The 14,512-nt window shown below is 37.1% G+C and overlaps 1 protein-coding gene across 1 annotated transcript; it reads right to left on the bottom strand.

Moving 5' to 3' along the window:
* Positions 1–2,535: 2,535 nt before the first annotated feature.
* Positions 2,536–14,030, bottom strand: LOC117114435. Its single transcript, XM_033258103.1, has 9 exons — positions 13,860–14,030; positions 13,485–13,646; positions 12,816–13,029; positions 12,072–12,215; positions 10,935–11,006; positions 10,312–10,426; positions 8,832–9,024; positions 6,422–6,601; positions 2,536–2,752 (listed from the first exon to the last, which is right to left on the bottom strand). The coding sequence occupies exons 1-9, from the start codon at positions 14,028–14,030 to the stop codon at positions 2,546–2,548; spliced, it is 1,458 nt and encodes a 485-aa protein (XP_033113994.1). The 3' UTR covers positions 2,536–2,545.
* Positions 14,031–14,512: the final 482 nt, after the last annotated feature.

The following is a 14,512-nucleotide window of genomic DNA, read 5'->3' as shown; positions in this document are numbered from 1 at the left end:
ACTATATACTATACTACCCATGGATCGTCTTTAAGATTATATAAATATTATTACATTTTATTAAATTAAAATGATTTCCCTTAATTTTAAAAAGTACTTAGATTTACATTGTTGAATGTAGGTTGCAAAAAACATCTGCCCAAATTATACGGTATGTCATTACACAACAACAAAACTTTAGCTCTATTATTTTGTTACTGTTGTTTACATTTTCACTCAAATACAATGTCATTGTATTATGGCCAAATTTTAAGATTTGCTATGTTGTAAAATACGGTAGTCCACAAAATTATTGAAAACCGACATTAGCTAGAGCACAATCTCCGGTCTAAAAATGTAAGCCTGAACAACACAACAATGGATGCCGCAATTAAATCTAACACCATGTAGGCATACAGGCTTGTACAACTACAGTATGGCATAGTACACGCTATAGTTACCTATTATGTACATTTTCTTAACTTCGCCGAAACACCATTCCAGTATTAAATATTTTAGAAGGTTTTTTTTTTTTTTTTTTTTTTTGCGACGACGTGTCTACGATACAGTACGGTAGTTCACATACACGCTTGCTTTCACTGTAATTTGGATGTTATCATACACAATCAACCAGGTATCTGAAAGAAAATTGCCAAGGACAGTAGTGCCCTATACCAGGCTACACCTACAAAATATTAATTTAGCGCCCACCCTCCCCAGTTCCACTCGGAGAGTAATGTAGTGACGGCGCCATACATTTTCCAATGAAGATCCAAATTTCTCGACAATCCATGCCAGAATTTTTTACCCTGAGACTGTAAAAGTAGTGTTCCGCTACAAAATATTTCGACGGGAAGTTCAGGATACTTTTTGCCCAAACCACCCATCCCCCTCACCCCCACTCCACTGCCGATATTTTACGACTTCGAAATATAAAGACCTTTTATGAGAAAGTGTGGTCCCCCATCTCCACTTCCGATGTTTACTGACTTCAAAATATAAAGACATTTTTTAGAAAGTGTACGATTTAAGGGCATCTGCTTCTTACTAATTTTGAGTCCAGAAGACATCAGATTATAAAGAAAGGAAAACAATAGAAAGTTCATTTATAAATACTGGGATGGTGTCCAGCTGGGGTAGTTTTTTACCATGTAGTTAAATTCACTTTTTAATATATAAATTATTATATTTATAAATAAATAAATTAGAAATACCGGTTTACTACTACATTTTAGCCAACCCTTACAATGCTATTTCAATGTAGATGTTATGTTTACAAATGACTAGTTAAAAGAATACTGACTACTAAACCCACCCCTTCCCCAATCATCCCAACAAAGATGAACCATTCCGCTAAGCCCCAACCCTTGAATATTGTGGCAAAAGATAATAAAACATTACAACCCTAGATGCCTGGAAATAGCATCGGGCAACCTATAGAGCCATTGCCACTCCTCCGTGATTTGAAGTTAGCGGGCATCTAGATACTATACCCATGCTCTGCATGGATGGGGCTCTGAGGTATATTTGTTAAAGTAATAGGAATATGAGAAAAAGTGGCCCGGCCAAAGCCGGATTTGGTCAAACTATGATTTTGTAAAGATTTTGTAAAAACCTTGTTTTGTCTTCGATAATAAGACAAACTATGATTATTTTGTCCATTTTTTTTTCTTTTAAACCACGGTTTGTAAACTTTTGTTTGTAAAAGACAAACCATGGTTTGTAAAAGACAAAAACCATGGTTTGTGAAAAACAAACAACGCCGGTTTTTTTTTTTTTTTTTTTGACTACTGAAGATTGTGGCTATCAAGTCGAATGGCCCAGTGATTAGGGCAGGGTCACCGCGACCTGCAGCCATAATATCGGCGCTGGATCGAACGACAAGCCCGCCTGTGGTTCTGGTGGTGAACAAGTCTTCTCAGATAAGGACTATAAACCGTAGGCCCAGTGTACACAATTGGCTCTTAAAGAACTAAGTACATCTTTCGATACGAATAGGGGGGTTACTCCGGTGTACTAGTCCATACAGCCCCTGTTACCCTGCGCTTATACGGACCATTAGGTTCTTTGCAGGTTGTACCCTACCTACGTAAATGTAAAAACATGTGACTTAAAACGCACTCGTTGTCTAATTGGTTATGACGCTCGCTTTGTAATCAACAAGTCCCGGGTTTGAATTCTGGTGGACGTTCTCTTTTCATTAATTTTTTTTTTTAAAGCAAAACATGCGTGGGAATTTTAAACGGGGAGGATTATGATGTGGGCGGAAATATACACTGTCGGAGTGTGGTCTAGTAATTTTGTAGTATGTAGCAGCATATAGTTTTGCGTTTACTGTAGATTCAAAAGCATGAAAACACAAACATCAGCGAAACAATTTTAATTTTTTTCTTCTTTATAGTTTTACACTATATTACGATACAGTTAATTTAAATCATATCTAAATAGATATATCACTGTATAGGAGCTCTACAGTATATTCATTAATTATTACATTAATTAGAACATTAATTAACACATTAAGTAGTACCGATTCATTAGCACTCATATCGTCGAAGTATATTTGTTATACTTTCTTGTATGGAATTTCCTTCGGTTGGCATGTGTAACTGTATTGAACAGCGGATGAATATGCACAGAACACCTTCTGGAAATGCGTCTGCAGTAGTTTAGAAGGGATGTGGTGCGGTTCTAATTTACGCCAGTGTTTGACGGCCTCATGTGCTTTCATTTCAGTCATTTCTTTATTGTAAGCTTTTGTAGCATCGCGAATCTGAAAAAGTAATTCAATAATCATAGTAAATAGTATTAATACGGCTGCACACAGATATTACTGCATAATAAGTATAGGCCTATAACAAAAACAACCACAACAACTACAACAACAATATTTTATTGGAGCTATTCTGAGTAATGCAGTAGTGATTAATTTTTTTCATATATTTCAAAGTGTCTGACATCGCAATATTGACAAAGCACTAATTCCGTATGGACAAGACGGTCAGAGATCTATACTGGGTACACTCTAATATGTGCATTAATTTACAAGCTGTTGAATGTGAAAATGAAACCCACACATCCACTTCATTTTCAACATCCATCTGTTTTCCCCACCCATGCTACCCATGTATTCATTAATCCATCCATCCATTCATTCATTAATATACATTCCTCCATTCAATTATTTATGGTAAATGTAAATGTGAAAAGGTAAAGAAAGTTACAGTAGGAGAATAACCCATAACTCAGAGCGTCCTTGTGTTGAATTGAGTATGGGCGTGACTAGTGGATACTGTAGCAATTGTATAAAGGCGCATAGAAAATGTATGTTCAACATCGACAAGGGCCAGACTACAATGGGTTCTTTAAAATGCAGATGAGCAGGATGTGTACTACTAGTCCTTCCATTTTAAGTCTGTATCCGAGAAGATTCGGCTCTATCAACAGAATCCTGGGAAGAGGCTGCTCCAACCGATGCTAGTCGTAATGGACATTTTAGGAGTGTCAATCATACTTAACGACTGACCAATCAGATCAGAACCACAAATACGTGCGCGTCTCACAAACACACGTGTTGTCTCACAAATAAGTGATGGCGCCAGCTAAAGGCCTCGACGGGGGGGGGGGCTAGGCGCGAAGCGAGCGTGACTTGGCTGGGGCCAGGGGCCGTCCGGTGGGGGTCCAGGGGGCTTCACCTCCTGGAAGCCACGGATATTTTACGAATTATGGCGAATTTTCATTACTTATTTGATAGGCATCGAGCTACTCATGATTGTTTTCTAATGTCGAAATCAGCTTCCAAAACAGAAATATTTTGAATAAAACAAAAAAACAAAGAGTATGCAATGTAACCATCTAATTTATTTTCAAATCCTCATTCTTCAAAGTGAAATTCTACATTTGGAAATGTTGCATGAAATCTGTCAACCACGTTGTCAAGGTCGAGGTTGCTTCCCCTATTACGATGTATTCCAAGCATCATGAGACTATTCAAACGAGCATTTTGTCATAACAGAACACAAATCATTTTTAATTAGTCTCATTGAACTAGGCCTATTATTATTATTATTATTATTATTATTATTATTATTATTATTATTATTGTGATGAAAAGTTAACACAAATAGTTCAATGAAAACAATATGGTGGCTAAACGAACATTACATGTAAATCATTTTTTTTTTTTGTTTATTAACAAATTAAAATTTACTCGTCTTCCCCGGCGGAGGGGGCTATAGCCCCTCAGTCCTCCCTTCTCTGGCGCCACCACTGTCACAAATGCACGTTTTGCGCATGTTTTTAGACTGTCATTTTGTGGGACTTAGCAACAATATCCAAGGGGCGGGGCTTAGAGGAAAGGTCCATGAGCGACGCCCCTGACTTAACACTTAGTCACTCGACTCACCTCATCCATCCATCCACCCATCCGTACATCAGCCCATCCTTTCATTCATTTTATTTATCCACCCACCCCCACTCTCCCATTCGCACACACACACCAAATACATGATGGAACGATTCTCTAAATGCTTAGAGAGTGTCACATGATTCGAACACAAGACCCTGTGATTGTGAAACAAGCATACTACCTAAAAGCTATTCCAGTATAAACCTTTAAAATCAATTTGCATGGTTTTCGAATACAAGATAGAAATATTCTAGTCCAAATATTGTCGTGTATTTATTGCACCTTAATTAGTTGTAAAAATACTATTCCTTGATAAAATAAACAACATCAAAAACAGGAAGTAAAGAATTGCATACAATTTATAGATTATACTTCAATGCAACCTTTTAATAAATACAGTTGCTGCTCTAAACACAACACAATTTCCAAATGGTACCCTGTTTTTGTTTCCCAAGCATAACGCATAGGTAACCAAGGCAACCGAAAACCATTACATGTTTGTATTAATGATATCGATTTTTGTAGTAGCTCGAAGTAGTACTTACAGCTATACGATCGCTACAACCAAATCGAATTACAGGCGAATAATAAGCAAGTCAGAATAGTCTACCCTTGACGCGGAGGTCAAGGGTAGAATATGTGGCTATTTCTGAACCTCCCTAGAGGAAATGACGGCGTGAGCTTCAGTCTGTACCACGTCGTTCTTGTTTGGCAGCAGGGACGGCGCCAGGAATTCCCCGACGAGGGGGTCCAAACTCCCAGACAAGGAGATCCACTCTCTCCCTCTCCCCCTCCCACCCACCACCCCGTCGGGGAGCCTATCCCTATTCCTCTCCTCTGAGGGGAAAAAGTAAATTTGTCGGGAAATTTTTTTTATTAAAAAATAATACAATTTTGTGTTAAATATATAAAAAGAATGTCGTGGGTACAGTCCCCCTGTCGGGGATACTAATCCCCTGTCGGAGGTACCAGCCCACTGTCGTGGAAGAGTTGGCGCACCATTGCAACACATATGACCGTAATAATATACAACACCTACAGCACATACGGTAGCACTCCTTGCACTAAACAGTTTTTAATCCTTAAAATTTGACAGCTTATTAGGGAATGCTTGAATTGTACGTTCGGCGCTCGAGATTTGATTTTTTCCCCGACAACCTGCTGGAAATTCCTCGTCAGTGGGGTCCAAGCAGGGGGTCTTTTGCTCCTCTGGCCCGCCCCTGCTAGCGCCGCCCCTGTTGGGCAGTATTAATCTTGACCTGGCATTAGCGTTTATGCCTAAGCTATAATGACCATGGACGTAAAATATTTCATAGTTCATAGTGACCTATATCTATATAGGCCTTATGGTATCGTCGTCAATGTTATCATTCTCATCATAATCATCACTGTCATTATTACCATCACCATTTATCAACAGAACAGCAGCTATGGTGAAGCGGTAGAATCAGTAGCAGTAACATCAGCAACGTCAGCTGGAAAACAAGCAGAAGCGACGGCAGCAGCAACAGCAGCAGCAGCGACAGCAACCAATGGCGGCAAGCGGCAGCAGTAGCGGTGGAGGTGGCAGCATCGGTAGGAGCAACATCTGCTGCGGCAGCTGAGCAGAAACAGCTACTAGAGCATGAACAGCAACAGCAGCAGTAGCAACAGAAACGAAAGTGACAGCAACAGTAGTAGTAGTAGCAATAGCTAGTAGCACCAGTGACAGCAACAACTGGCAGTAGCTCCAGTGTAGGTAGCAGCATCAGCAGGAGCAAAATCGGCTGCGGCAGCTGAACAGCAACATCTGCTGGAACCGACAGCAGCAACGGCAACTGCAGCAGATATAATAGGAGCGACATTTTAGCAACAACGACAGCATCAGCAACATCAGTAGCGACAAAATTGTGACAGCAGCAAAAGTAGTAGCAGGAGTACTAATAGTAGGTATCGTTAGTATTACTAGATACTGTATTGTAGAGCATCATGCTATTTCATGTATTTAAGGGTCGCTAAACATTAACTGATCTTTTTTCAAACTTATCACCTTACCCTTTTTCGTATATTTGGCAAATCTTCTGTAGTTAGGACAGCCTTTTTCTTTTTAATAAATTTGAGACGTTCGGCGATACTTTTTGCTCGTGGGATCACCCAGCCTAGACGCGGCGTGAACAACTCACCGGCTGCCGATATCTTACGATGATCAAGTTTCTCCAAGTTCGTATTGGAATGCTAAAAACCAAACAAAGTAAGTTTTATAAGATAAACATTCCATTATCCTTTACTGTAGAATACAAATTTTCTTTAAAAGGTTATAGAAAAAGTAATTGTGATGATGATGTATGCAGGTAGTTACTAGACTGACAGAGAAGGGATATGATCAAAAGAAAAATATAGCTGAATATCGTCGGCGTAAATATGGATAAAGATATGACAACAAAAAATTTACGCGATGGGAGTGGGCCAAAACTGAAGTCTGTGGAACACTACATTGCAGCAGAAGAAACAGAACCGAAAACTTAGAATGCTGTTGACGAGAGTTCAAAATACAGTACCGAACCGCCAAACTGCGGGCGATGAACGACGACATAGTTAGCCCGTTCTGCCGTTGGCAAGATTCTCTTGACTTTTTTGCATGCCGTAGCAACCGCGGGCTAACTGCTTTGTGCTTACTGTTTCACGAATTTAGATACTTATTACAGTGTCCTTAGTTGAAAACGGGGAACCCTCTGTGGCATCACAGCGCGTTAGCAATGCCAAGCTTTATCTAAAATCATGATCGCGGGCACCGCGATCTGGCTTTTTCCGCGCGCGGGCAGTTGGGAAAAGTGCGAGAAAAAGTGTACTCATACCCGCCAATCACAATACTGATATTTGTCCTCACATAGTGGAGTCAATGTAGGTCAGGCTGGGGGAACTTTGGATAGTCACAACGGAAAGCATATTAAATAAACTTATTATTTAATCAGATTTGTTGCGTTAAACAAATAAACCATGCCTCTGCAAGGGCCGATGTTTCTTGTTTGGAAAATATTACACTATTAGGTAATGATGTAAATAGAAATAAGGTAACATAGTGGATCCAGGACTTTTCTTTAAAAAGAGCTAAAAATACAATTTTGTTAAAACTCTTAATCAAGGTAAAATAAAAACTTTCATATGTTCTTTAATCTAAAGAGATAGTCGTTACATTTTTAATACATTCCCAGAGCCCAATTACCATTTGGAGAGGTAAGGATCTGGTTAAGAGCCTGTTTCTGCTGGCAAGAAATAATCGAATAATAACGCTTTTTTTTTAAAAATAATCGATTATTTTTGGCCAGTAGAAACACGACAATTAAAAATTATCAATTTAAAAAAAGTGATTATACAACACAAAAATAGCGACTATTAGTTGAAAAATACCATACAGGATATAAACAAAAAAAATAGGTAAATTCGTACGTTTGATGGGTTTTTTTTAATGAATTTAATTATTCTTTATATTCATTTATTTATTTTATTTTATATTTTATTCCTTATCACTAGTGTGGTTGTTTTTTCTACGTTGCCTTTTATATTCACGTCTGTTGCTTAGTATTATAGGTTTTGATAATTTTGTGTTTTTTTAAATGCACCTTCTAAATAATGAAGTGTTTCACTGTTAAAAAAAAAGTGCAGTATTTACAGTTTGTGGGCAATAATAGTGTCGTGATTTCCATTTTTTATGAAGGAGTTCTTGTTTGTGTATTTTTGTGGTTTTTTTTTTTATTCATCCAGGTTGAATAGGCCTAAAATTAATCGGTTATTTCTAAGATGTCGCCTTCCTTCTTTCAAAATATACACATTAAAAGCCAGATTCTATAGAGAGTACTACCATTTTTTTAATTATAAAAGTGTCAATAGTTTATTGACACTAGAATCTTTTCAGGTTGTCAATGCGCGAGCATGGGTAACATCTTAATATCGTGACGTAATATCGTGACGTCATTAAAGGGTATGACATCTATGAACTCAATAACCGTGGGCTTCACATTATCTGACCCTTACTTCGTCGATATTTATACAATGAATAGTTGTTTTGAAGGTGTTGTTTACAAGTTTATTAATAACACCCAATTTAGTAAATGCTCATTAAACCACGTGCAGGGAAATGAACATACAACGCCTAAATTATATATAACTAACTGACATGCATTCTTGTATAATATCGATTATTATAATTAAACATAATACCATATATTATGGGTATGTGTAATCATGTATTATATAACTAATTATTATTAGATATGTAATTAATTATTTCTTTTGATTTCTGAATTTCTTGTCTAAAAAATGTCTAATAAATTACGTAGCCCTTTGTATGTGTACTTATTTGTACAACTGATAAATAAACTTTTCGTGGCTATGATACAATCATAACATCATTTTGTTCGTAATTTCAAGTTCTTTATTTTAATTCATCATATTCTGTGTATCTTACTGTAGACTCGGTGACTGTCTTTTCGTCTTCCTGCTCATCTTCTTCCTTGGGCGGCGATCGATGTCTGTTGATAATCAGTCGAATCTTACCGGTCCTAGCAGGTATCTCAGTATCAATGGGTTTTGCCTTCTTTGTGACTGGGTGCCGGGTGGTTTTGACCGAGTGAAAGATATGTAGGGGCTCGGCATAGGGGCTATGATAGTTATTGTCTATGAAAAAAACATACATATACATATATGTATATTTTTCCGCTATAACTCAAAAAGTGCGCCCTTGGTTATATTTAGAATGACGCTTTGTAAACAAGTAGGTTTTTACCGACAACATATCCACTGCCCTATAAAATGCATACATGGAGCATTACCGCAAAGCTGTTTAGCGTTTTATTTCCTTAAATTGTATTGTTATATTATACTTACTATTTTTATTATTATTCATATTTTCATATTAGTGTTATTATTTTGTGTACGTCTAACATAGAGTTTAATATAAGGTAGTACTTTTTTTTATAATCATATATATAATTACTGTATTTATACATTATATAAACATATAACAGTACTGTGCGATAAGTACTTTTCTTTAATTAGCCATTAACGTTATATTGTTGCCATCAACAAAGTTTATTGCTTTGCATTTGTATTGTTAACATAAATAAAGCCGTGTGCTATTTCTTGTGAGGTGTATTAAGCCACCATAGAGCACAATACACAAGTATCGATACAACAAGCATATTGCGTCAAACCATAGGTAAAAGCCATGGTTTCGTTTATACTATATCGATCTATTGTTATGCTAGTTAAATTAACCAACTAAGGACAAGTTTAATGCAGTTTATTTTTAACGATTTGTGGTGGCATGAATGATACAGGAAAATAATAAATATTAAAACAATATTCATAATAATAATTATTAATATTGGGCCTACAGTACAAATCATCATAATAAACCGTCATCATTATAATTAAGCATATATATAGCAAAAGTAATAATACTAATGAAATAACAACAAAAACAATAATAATTATACAAAAATAAACTAAGTATCCACTGGAAAGAATTGCAGTGGATATTTAGTTTATTTTGGGATTACTTCCAGTGGATGCTTAGTTTATTTTGTCATTCTGATCGGATTTTCTCTACTGTTCCGTTTTAATTTTAAATTGTTTTGCATTATATGGCCGTTTACTGTTTTATGGGTTTTTAGTGGCTCACAACATGAGGAGCATTCATTTTCTTGTATTTTTTATGAAAGTAGCTGTAGAAATATAATGATAATATTATTGATAAATAATAATAATAATAATAATAATAATAATAATATTAATTATGATGATGAGGATGATGATGATGATGATAATAATAATAATAATAATAATAATAATAATAATAATAATAATAATAATAATAATAATAATAATAATAATAATAATAATAATAATAATAATAATAATAATAATAATAAAAATATAATTATTACCCCACAAGTTCGTCCATCTGTTTGAGGGCGGACTTTTTCATAAATTGTGTGAGGGCGTCGAAGAGAACGTGCTCACGACCGGAGTCTTCCACCGGTAGCTGCTCATGCTGCGAAGCTTTAAATGGAAACAATACGAATTATCAAGCACGCATGCGTAGCCTTTAGTTTGTTTTGAATTTACTCACATCATTATCAGGAACACCTTTTCTCGCAATCATTTGTGACAGTATTTTATGAATCGTTTACTTAATATATAGTGTGTTAATAAGTAGGCTACAACTTATAATAACGTCAACTGATTACATAGTCAGACGCAATTATCTATAGAATAATCAGCTTCTTTTAAACGTTAGTATTGCAATCTCGTCGATGCAACTTTGCTCGTTGGATACCACAATTGATTGGTCGCTATGATCCAAAACTGAACACCAATATAATTCTGCAACACATCCCCATGACGTCGTACACACTAATTCCTTGCCCTTCTCACACTAAACTAATAATCAAATATCATTATTACAATTAACCATCAATAAACCAACTAACGCCAAAAACACCAAACTAATGCACGCCTATGGACTGAACCCAACCTTTTTGTACTAACCAAATTATAGTATTCTTACCGAACATTTCCAGAAACTTCTCCGTATTTGTCATCAGTGTCAAGAACTCCTGAAAATCTATTTCTCCGTTACCTACAAAAACATAAAAACGATGAGTCAAAGGCCTACCACACCACGCAATAACATGACATTATGCGGTAATAAAATGCGTGGTACTATAATGGCCAAAAGGAAATTGTAGGGCTGGGGTCCCAAGTAGGAAGAAGTCATTTCTGGGCGGGAGATCTTGCGGGTCGAAGGGTGTGCCATTGGGGTGTGGGGGAGACTGGGAACGACTTTCAAAGATGGGGGGACGGTCTAGCTTAGCCTACCTCTGTTTGGAGCAGAGGTAAGAAAATTAGATGGCCGGGAAAGACCCTCTCAGACTTAAACTTTAATATAAAGTTCTTGTCTACCCCTTTTTTTTTTATAATTTCGAAATATTTTAGAGGCCCGGTTCGGCTGTCACACGCCCCTCCAAATTTAATCCGCCACTGACCTGGTTGATGAGCTTTCTTAACACATTTAATTTTATTTTGCTGCGCACAGTGATATGCATCAGCACTGACATCCGAGGAATTAATAATAAAACATTGAAAACATGCAGGGGCGGATCCAGAGATGTCCAAAAGGGGGGGGGCCGAAAGGGGGGCCGAAATTTGGGCCGATCGAGACAAAAATGTCCTAGCGGTTCCGGGGGCATGCCCCCGCGAAATTTTTGTGTTCTAGACGCTCGAAAATAACATTTGAGGCGTGTGTCAGGGGCGGATTTAGGGGGGCCAGGGCCGGGCCGGACCCCCCCTAAATCCGCCCCTGACATGCACAATTATGAATTTGTTGAGATGGGTTAATTTCAGGAGATTCTTGCTTGCTTGTGGAAGTGCGCGGGAGACCGTCATGAATTTTGGACTCTCGCGAGTTTCGGGAGACTTGGGTCTCCCGTAATTTACAAACATGAAATATGAAAACAGCACAAGAAATCTGGAAAACATACAATAAAAGGCAAATGGGCACTGATATAAGACCAAACTTATTACGTTAAATGAAATTATATTATTAGTTATTACTTAGACGTATATCTAAATTAATCAACAGACGAAATTTCTAATACATATTCATTACTTGCTTAATAAAGTTTACAGGTTAACGTAGGCCTACCATCATCATCGATCTGGGATAGGACGTCTTCAATTTCTTTATGACTGATATGAATTTCCACCGAGGCCAGTGCTGCCTGTAATTCATCCGCATCAATCGAACCTCCACCATTGGTGTCGAATAAATCAAACACTTCCCGGAACGCTGTAGATGAATTTAGTTACATTGATAACAAATTTTATAACTATAAAATAATAAAGATTATTGTTGAAGATGGTGATAATAAAGATAATGACAAAGATGATGATGACGATGATGATGATGATAATGAGGATGATGACGCAGATGATGATGTTGTGGTGGTGGTGGTGGTTGTTATAATGATAAGCGATGAAACATTTTTTTTTAAATAAAAAATACATAATTGAAGAATAAAGGAACAATGCTTTAGGTGGTTCATTTTCTCACAATTCCACAGCTATGAACTTCTACATCAACAAAAAGTGGGTTAGACTCCAACAAAAGATAAATAACATAATTCAATATTTCTTCGGGTGATGTAATTCCCTCTGTTTACCAACAAACCATACAAACCCTCAAATCCTAAGCCTCACTTAATTATATATCTTTCCATTCAATTAATTTAACTGATGTTCTTTTGATGTTCTTTATCTTACGATACCAATCACTCTCATCTCTTCCCCCATCTACCCATAGGCCTATTTATTATGATCCTCCGACCATTAATGCTACAGTGCTATTTCCAGTATAACTCGAGCGACACTCTTTCCCTCTTCCTCTAACCTTCAATTTGCTTGCAAGTAAGGGAGGGATCTTCTGCTTTCTTCTTAGGGGCTGGTTGATGCTGTAAACTGCTTCGTCGCCGTTCTTGTGAGGCCAACGATGTTCCCAAAGGAGTAACACACTTTCGGGCGGTGCTTAAGCGACGTCCTCTGTTGTAGTCTTGACCAACGGTACTTCCTTTACGAATACTGATGCTGGTTCGCCGCCGATTGGCCTAGGATCAGGAAAAGCAAGAGAGGAATTGTTAATAATTTTTTGAAAACAATACAAGTGATGGTGACGGTGACATTGCGACAATGGTTATGATGATGAAGCTAATGACTAGGATGGTGGTAGTGCCTATAAATGAATGAAATGATTACGCTTATGAGATGATGATTATGATGATCTTGATGATGATGACGTCTACAACAACGATGAAGTTGATGAATATGATAATGACAATGACAATGACTCCGATAATAATACTGGTAATGGTGATGGTGATAATTGTAAACAAATAAATATTTTCCTATGAAGTAAGGCTCAGCAGTGCGCAGCATGACTAAAGTAAAATGTATTTGTATTTTGAACCGTATTATAGCCTACTTCAGAACTAATTTACTTCACGCTTTACTTTGAATGATATGATTATTGAAATGAAAATGTCAATGTCGACTACAAGTCTACCCTAGTAACAGATGATTGGAGCGGTAAGCTGGATAATGCATCATTTTCTTCTTGTACGGGAACGGTGGTCTTAGCTCGTCTCTCAGCAACTTGAGGAATTAATCGCCGTGCATTATCAACACTGTATTGCTTATTAATATGGGAAACCGATGCTTTACGTTCCTGAAAAGAATCGAAAGATTCTAATGAAGATGACTAATGACGTTAATGATAGAATTGTGCTTAAGAAAAGTGTAATTGAATTGCATTAGTAATGTTATAATTCTAATAATCATCATCATCATCATCATCATCATCATCATCATCATCATCATCATCATCATCAAGTTTATATCATGAACTTATTTTTTAATGAAACATAGGAAGTTTGCAAACCTGAGTTTCCTTTGTTGACGGAGTGAATTTACCGTTAACTCTGCTATTATCAAAGGACTTTTGGCGAACAGGTTTTTTCCCAACAGATCCCCCTTTTGTATTGTTCATTCTTGTCTTCTCGATTTGGTTGGCATGAAGGAACACTGCACCTCTCCGGCTGTCGGTTGACATTGGTATTTTAGAGAAATGTGTTTTAAAGTCGATACATCGTGACACTAAATAGAGCGATCCTAGTTCAGCGCTTAATGTATGTACAACCGACGGCAGAAAAGATTGAAGAGAACAATCGTACAAAATTACGTTGCTAGTTGGGCATTGTGCGTAAAAAGCGCGTCGTAACGAAGGGGCATTGAATTCGTCATGGCAACGCAGTTCTCGGGCACGCGTCGTTCTAAAGATGTTGCGTAGCAAAGTGTAGAGTGGTTACCTAGTAATCAGTTGCCACTACAACAAGTAATACCAATATTTGCACATTTCTAAAGTGGAATGCAAAATTTTATCGTCGGTTATGGGAAGTTTGAATTAAGGATCTTAAGCCTGTCTCTTATACACATCTAGATGTGTATAAGAGACAGCCTATGGACTGAACCCAACCTTTTTGTACTAACCAAATTATAGTATTCTTACCGAACATTTCCAGAAACTTCTCCGTA

Source organism: Anneissia japonica, unplaced genomic scaffold, assembly GCF_011630105.1.
Source record: "Anneissia japonica isolate Jap-2015-1 unplaced genomic scaffold, ASM1163010v1 scaffold199_len4679917_cov187, whole genome shotgun sequence".
NCBI classification, from domain to species: domain Eukaryota; kingdom Metazoa; phylum Echinodermata; class Crinoidea; order Comatulida; family Comatulidae; genus Anneissia; species Anneissia japonica.
This window is presented reverse-complemented; position numbering and strand designations above follow the sequence as displayed.